The 7,621-nt window shown below is 33.2% G+C and overlaps 1 protein-coding gene across 2 annotated transcripts; it reads left to right on the forward strand.

The window, feature by feature from the left end:
• The first annotated feature begins 799 nt into the window (after positions 1–799).
• Positions 800–5,239, forward strand: LOC127138264 (calcineurin B-like protein 3). 2 transcript variants are annotated; one of them, XM_051064673.1, is made up of 9 exons: positions 800–957; positions 1,632–1,786; positions 2,080–2,162; positions 2,391–2,450; positions 2,707–2,815; positions 3,014–3,066; positions 3,850–3,930; positions 4,514–4,626; positions 4,946–5,239. In XM_051064673.1, exons 2-9 carry the CDS (start codon positions 1,663–1,665, stop codon positions 5,001–5,003), a joined length of 681 nt encoding a protein of 226 aa, XP_050920630.1. In that variant the 5' UTR covers positions 800–957; positions 1,632–1,662; the 3' UTR covers positions 5,004–5,239. The 2 variants fall into 2 exon arrangements, with proteins under 2 accessions (XP_050920630.1, XP_050920631.1); XM_051064674.1 differs by having other exon boundaries at positions 910–1,166.
• The last annotated feature ends 2,382 nt before the right edge of the window (positions 5,240–7,621 follow it).

The raw sequence follows: 7,621 nt of genomic DNA on the forward strand, positions 1-7,621 counted from the left end.
TAACGAAATTTTGGAAGAAAAATGGAATTCACCAATGGAAGCAACAAGTAGCGTTGAGGAAAAGAGTCTTAGCAAACTTTTGGAAGAAAAAGGGAAGTCACCAATGGAATTAACGCTGGCGTGTTGGATTCCAACGTGACCGTGTTGCCCTCTGGCACAGACGAATTTCTGCCGCCTGGACGATAATATATAAACTCAACAATATTAGTTGTAATGTTTTTTGTTTTGTTATATGCCCCTTAAGTACTAATCTGATAAAGAGGCAGCGCTACTAAAAATTGCTCTGCCCCAAATTTTGTACTGTTTTGTTCTTCCTAATTAATGAATTTGTTCGTGCTTGTTTCTTTTTTCAGTTGAGTTACTATCTTACCATTGAATAGAAAAACAGTCACAAAAAAAATGAATAAAGTGATCGAGATTGATGTATTCGAACCGAGTGATAATTGATAATGAAAAGGGAATCCATTGCTTGTATTCAAATTCTAAATATCTAATCAAGTGAGATTTGAGCCCAAATATTTCCATTCCTTATTTTTTTTTCCTTAACGTATCCATACATTTATAATATCTATAATTTTTATTTGATCTATTTTAATTAGTTGATCTGATTAACACAAATAAAAACAATTGTTTGTAAAAACTCCGCAATATAAAACATAGTTTTTAAGTTATAAAATTCTACATCAAAATTAATTTAGTTACTAGTTGTGTATGAAAATCTTTATGCATAAATGCTATTTCAAACTCGTAACGTGTCATGCCCACACCAATATCATATTCTATTTGCATAGTATTTAAGCTTTTATGGTAAGTTATTATTTGTGTTACCATTTTAAAGATGGATTTACAACTGTGGAGTGAACCAGCGGTAAAGAGGCACGTGTGATGGTTGGTGATCGATGAGGGAAGGGGGTTAGGGTTACCATCCATTCCAATTCCATTTCCCCTACTCCCAGGGTCAGTTACCTATCCCCTTGATTTCTTCATAATTTACCAATTTTCAATCTCTTCTTTTTCTCTCTCTACTCTCCCCGAAACCTTAATTAATAAATTAAATCAATCTCTTTAATTTTCATTTTTCCATTTCTCCTTTTTATTATTATTTAATCAATAATCAATCTCTGTAGATCCAATTTTCAAACCCTCATCATTTTTTTAATATCAATGTGAGTTTTTTTCTTCCGATTCTGCCATTAATGGCCCAAACCCTAATCTCAATTTTTATGCCTTTGTTGTTGCTATGATGCTGAAACTGTTTGCGCCTCTCAATTTGTTTTTGTAACCCTATTTAATTGTTTTTGAATTTAGGAGAATCGGTTTTTGTTTGGTCTGATATAGAATTTTGCTTCAATTGTTAAATTCTCTAGTTATGGCACCACCTTGTTCAGTAGTACTGTTAATCCCTTTTTCTTTACACTATTGCATTCAACTATTAGGTTAAAGTATAGTTTTATCTTTATTGAATTGTTTTATGACATAGTAAAGTTATAATATAATGAAGTTTGTTTGTGATATTGCTCAGTGGTAAGAGCTTGATTCTGTTTTATTGGTTTGTATTCTGTATGAATTATTAAAGTATATTTTTTTTCTCCTTAATGCTACACATTTATCTTTTTGTTTCTGGATTTCAGGTATGGGGTGTTTTGACATCTGGAAGAGATCATGTTGCAGTGCCTAGACGGATTAAAGCATTTGTGTGGTGCTGTAATAAATTGTTGCGATTCTGATTCGATAAATCAACCTAGAGGTTTAGAAAATCCAGAACTTCTTGCAAGAGAGACAGTGTGTATGATGTTATTGCCCTTTTTTTTCTCCAAATCAATTGTTAAGGAATTACTATGTTCTTGCATTTTGATTTCATAAGTGGCTATCGAATTATTGAAGGAGAACTTGTAAAGGCCTTTTCAAGACTTCTAGTTAAATTACAACGAGTCTATATAACCTGTTGCTGAGACTTGATTCACTGGAATGAATATTCATATCTCTCTCAAGTTTTTTAAAAATGAAAATCATAAGAAAATGGAAAGAATAATGGAAGGAAAAAAGAGTGGATATTTATTTGTTTTATTATCGGTGCAGTTAGTGTAAGTGAGATTGAAGCACTATATGAACTCTTCAAGAAGATCAGCAGTGCAGTGATTGACGATGGGCTAATTAATAAGGTCAGCTATACTCATGTTCTGTTCTTCTATCAATTCATGTCATTAATTTGTGTTTTACTGTTTTCAACTCTTATCAATGATGGTTTTCTTCCTTGCCTACCCTATAATTGTAGCAAGTCTACATGCTCCATGTATAACTCACAACTAATAGTAACTCATATCGTCCATTGTATTTTTTTTGTTCATAATCCTTTTTTTTCATGATGGTTTCTTTATTTTACATGACAGGAAGAATTTCAGTTGGCATTGTTCAAGTCAAACAAGAAGGAGAGCTTATTTGCAGACAGGGTATGCTGCTGAGCATCATTTTCTGTTTTTTTCACAACTTCTTTTTTCATTTCCACCTGACGGAAGACAAAAACAATAATGATATTTTTTGGGCCTTCAGTGTTTTTTCTTCCTGATTTATTAGCTAGACGGGTTCTTTTTTGGGGCATTTGTCATGATCTAATGTGACTATGAGTTCAGCTGCACATACAGAGTACAATATGATGTGAACCTAATAAATTTAATTTGTCCGGTTCATGATTTTATAATTATGTAGGTGTTTGACTTGTTTGATACAAAGCACAATGGGATACTTGATTTTGAAGAGTTTGCACGTGCTCTGTCTGTTTTTCATCCCAACGCACCAATTGATGATAAGATTGAGTGTAAGAATGACCAACATTTAGTCAATATTTTCATTTGGATATTGAATGGAAAGGGTATTCAATATTCATTGGAGGGGGGTGTACTATGTAAAGGATATCTATTGTTTCTCTACAATTGTCTATTTATTTCCCTTACTGCCTTGTTATGGGTAGTAATGTATAAACTTATTGGGAATTCCCAACTTTTCCTTCTTGCAGTTTCTTTCCAATTGTATGATCTCAAACAGCAAGGTTTTATTGAAAGACAGGAGGTACAATTTTTATGTTGATATCAACTATATAAGTTTTGTCCACACCATATTGGATCACTACTCTATAGTGTTTAGGACACAAGATAACCAACCGGGTATTGAATCATTTATTGGGAATTTGAATCAGCCTTCACTTGCATAATTTATTTTTCTGATGCCCATTGCAACTTCTGCAATTGTATTTTTAAACTGTTTGTGGTCCAAGGCCATAGATGAAAGCCAAACTAGCTCTTGAGTTTTAATAGGTTGATTGGTTCATCTTTGTTTAAAGGCCAAGACAAGGATTTACACTTGGTCACTCAGATTTTTTGTGATAGATGATAACCTATTCAGCAATTAAACAATAGTATTATTTGTTAATAATATTTAGGTATCTGACCTTATTTCAAGACAGAATTTGACAACTGGTCTAGTAGATTACTGATGTGGGAACTGTGAACAACCTAGATGAAGTTGGTAGTGACTTTGAGATTTTCCGATGATTTAACTGAGTTTATTTTAAAAATCTGTTAAGAACTTTAGTGCAGTGTCAAAGTCCTTTTGTTTTTTATACCTCTCCATCCTTTCCTCTGGTTCAGCCCATAAGTGCCACACCACATGCGATCTGTTCCTGGTTTCTGTGCCGCGACATCCGCCACTTTGCCTGTACGAGCATCACTATACTGTGACCCACCGAGGGCCCTGTGCTGGCCATCACCCGCTTTGTGCTGTGATAGCGAATCTAGCCACCACAATTGACAACCTAGATTTATATGCATCGATGATCAGTGTTTTTATGTGTAGGTAAAACAAATGGTGGTGGCTACTCTAGCTGAATCTGGTATGAATCTTTCAGATGACGTGATCGAAAGTATTATTGACAAGGTGATTCATTTACTTGACAACTAATATTGCATGCCATATCTATATGACCATTATTAGACTAGGACACATTTGAATCATATTACAAGTTGTTTTTCTGCTTCTTTATTATGATGTTATTTTTGTTTTTTTTTGTCGGCTACTTGGTTAAGCAAGAAACTTATGAATAATTTTCTCTTATTTAAAGTGTCTTAAATCAATCGTATGGAAGCCTGTATATAAGTGATAGGTAACACAAGCTGCATGCATAGTTTGAAAACCAGTTGTTTACGTTTCTTTGTTTTAATTGATTTTTCTTTGTTTCCAAATTTTGAGTGTGTACCCCTTTTGATGGTGCATTTTTGTTCATCATTGTATATCATAGTTAATTATTAGTGGAAAACTTATGTGTGCTCTAGGTAATGTTTCCCTTGCATTCGACCTAAGCTTCCACATGATCTCTCTGCTAATTAAAGCAAACCTTCTCTCAGCGTTGACATGGTTTTATGTGTGGAATTGATAATGAGGACATTGGCATATGATATCATTGTTGTGCTGTCATAATATTTTCTGGAGATCTGTCACCAACATCTTTTATGATATTTAGACATTTGAGGAAGCTGATACAAAACATGATGGGAAGATTGACAAGGAAGAATGGCGAAACCTAGTTTTGCGGCATCCATCCCTTCTGAAAAATATGACTCTTCAGTATTTGAAGTGAGTTTCTTCCTGTTACTAATCACCAATTTGATTTTGAAGTTCTCTCGTCAGGGAGTGAAAATTTGCCTAACATGTTAGGATTTGTTTGCTAAAATGAGCCATAATCTTCAAACTTTATTATTAAGAACATAGTTTTTCTTCACTTTCAATTGCAGAAGTATTAAATTATTGTCATTTCAAATGTTTGCTAAATAAACGTATCACAAAAATTTGTCCTGGATTGTATTTTCAATATATCTTTATATTTTATTTCTCAAGGACAATTTTGTTATCAACTCTATCATCTAAGATCTGACTTAAATTGTTTCTTTGGCAGAGATATAACCACCACATTTCCTAGTTTTGTTTTTCACTCGCAAGTTGATGATACTTGAGGCAGCTGCATCATCCATGTCACTTTTATTGGTCTTGAATATCAATGGTTTATGTTTCGCTTGTGAATACTGGGATTTTGTTTGAGGATGAAGTTCAAGATGGATATAGACGTTGTTTATATTTTGCCGAATAGAAATTTGTTTCATGTTTTGGATCATTGAGGTTTGTAGATTGGAAAAATGGGTTTGCTTATTGATTTCCTTCATTTGAGAATAAAAGGAAACCATATAGAATATTTAAATGTTTCAGGCTTTCAGCATTAGAAATTTGGATATGTTGGTGATAAAAATATTTGTTAAAAGTCTAGTGCAATGGCTTGGGCAAGCTGTGAAGGTGTTTTTGAGCCCATGCCTAGAACCAAAATTGCACCTGTATTTTCTCTGGCTCTTATAATTGTCACTATTTTATCTTCCTAGGTGTTTCCACAAACAACACATGTTTATAACAAAATACTGCGTTGCAACACTGAAATTGATGACATGCTATTGAAGACAGTATCAGCACATGAGTTAGATTAAAGAATAACATCTATACTAATATATATAAAGGCAAAACTCAAAACATGAATTTAGCGAAGCATTATTTTCTTTGAAATATAGCCTTTTCAGTTTTATTTTAAACATTAACTTTTCTTTTCCACAAACACTGGTTATAGGTCGGTTTATTATTTTTCATATCATTGTTTTTAACTATTTTATAAATGATTTAAAGTAAAATTAAAATTAAATAAAAATATAACACGGTTTATATTTTATATGTATTAGAAATAGAGTACGTGAATGTTCGTCTCAATGTTACTAATATATTAGGGAAATTTCTTATTCTTTCCTATACAATGTGAAAAATTCAAACTGCCACTTAAATTTTGGAGATGTATCTTCAGACACACCTTTGCACCACCTTATGACACATCAAATGAATGTCACTCCAGAGTAAAATGCACACAAATCAAAGGGGGAATCACCCATACGTATAAATTTAGTTGACGACAAATCTTTCTATTCGTTTTATTTTTTTGTCAATAATTAATTGTATGTAATTGTGAATTAATATTAATGAAGCATAATATATACAATTCAAATATTTTAATTTTGATATTTGCTAAAAAAATTGTCCATTTGCCAAATAAAACACACATATTCTGTTTTCTGTCTGGATCAGGAGAGGTTCCGGAGATGCATCTCCTGAATAAGAGAATAAGGTGGTATCAGAGACGCATCTCCGGAACCTCCACTAATACAAGTTATAATTTTTTAGGTCCATATTTGTCTACAACTACTATAAATATAGACTCTTGTATCATGTCTCATAGAAACAGAAAATATCACAAATGTCGCATATAAACATCATCTGATAATGTCACAAATGTCTCCTTTTCCAACGCGACACCCGTGCGAGAATTTAAGATCAATCAGTACACCCCTTTTGCAAATCTTCAATACGAAGTGCAAAATCTCCTACCTGTAAGACCCCAATTTTGTCCCTAAGATCCCTCATGGCATCATATCATATCATATCATTGCCTCAAGGATCATTGTGCACCTTGCCTTCTTCCCTGTGGGTGAGTTGTCTTTTGAGAGTGGTTCTTGATCATCAAGCATGTTTTGCATTTGTATATCATTGCTTTTCATTTGTTTACTAACCAAAAGTACAAAAATATTGTCATCTAACCTTGTTACTTGTAGATGAAACAATTAGGTCAAGACAGTCAAAGGCATTCATTGAGCCATAGATGGTGGCCATTCTGAAGAATTTGGGCACCATGATCATTCATCAAGAGTTCATATGAACCATGGTATCATTTTGAATCAAGATCTCAAGTGATAGAGGTTTGAATTTCATCAGAACATTCTTCAGTTAGCTGAAACCCTAGAAAAGTCAACTGTGCATAAAATCAGGGATTTGATGGTGAGAGATGGTTGGAAAGACCTCATTCATGTCCATACAAGCCTCATATAACATGTCAAACATCAACATTGGAGAATTTAAGGTCAGATGAAAAGTTTCCAAAAATAGTAAGTGACCTGTAATTTCAAACTGCCAAAAATGGAAAGGTCTTCTCCTCCAATTTACATCATCAAGCAAGCTTCAAATCAAATTTTGTCCAACATGAAAGTTGAAGATCTTTCTCTCACCTTTCCAAAAAGTCCAAGAACATCCATTTCTCATTTGTGGTTGGCAAGTTATGATCAAATCATTGGCAATGGATTTTGAACTTCAACAAGGCATAACTTTTGCACCAAAAGGCCAATTCATGTGGTTCTTTTTGGAGCAATTTTCTCTTGATCCCTACTATCATAATCATGCATCATATTTCACAAATTTTCATCACAAAAATAATGCATTTTTCACTTGAATTCATTTTGAATTTTGGAGGGAAATCTCCAATTTAAAAAATATGCATTGCCATTACATTGTTCCATTGCATTTGATTCAAAAATCACATTTTGAGTGCATTTTCATGCAGCCACGAGTACTGTAGCATGCCATGCACATGTGAGGGTATTTTGGTCATTTTGCATAAATCTTCATTTCATCTAATCCTTTTTGCATTAGCCTAATTGGGATTAACAAGTTTGATTAGCAGAGGGTATATAATGATAATCCTAACAGAAAA

Source organism: Lathyrus oleraceus, chromosome 4 (assembly GCF_024323335.1).
Source record: "Lathyrus oleraceus cultivar Zhongwan6 chromosome 4, CAAS_Psat_ZW6_1.0, whole genome shotgun sequence".
NCBI classification, from domain to species: domain Eukaryota; kingdom Viridiplantae; phylum Streptophyta; class Magnoliopsida; order Fabales; family Fabaceae; genus Lathyrus; species Lathyrus oleraceus.

Excerpts from the sequence above, each read along its gene's own strand:
- LOC127138264 (XM_051064673.1), top strand. The coding sequence starts at position 1,663 with ATGTTGCAGTGCCTAGACGGATTAAAGCATTTGTGTGGTGCTGTAATA. Across the intron at positions 1,787-2,079 it reads TCTTGCAAGAGAGACAGTGT|TTAGTGTAAGTGAGATTGAA; the intron begins GTATGATGTTAT and ends TTATCGGTGCAG. Across the intron at positions 2,816-3,013 it reads AATTGATGATAAGATTGAGT|TTTCTTTCCAATTGTATGAT; the intron begins GTAAGAATGACC and ends TCCTTCTTGCAG.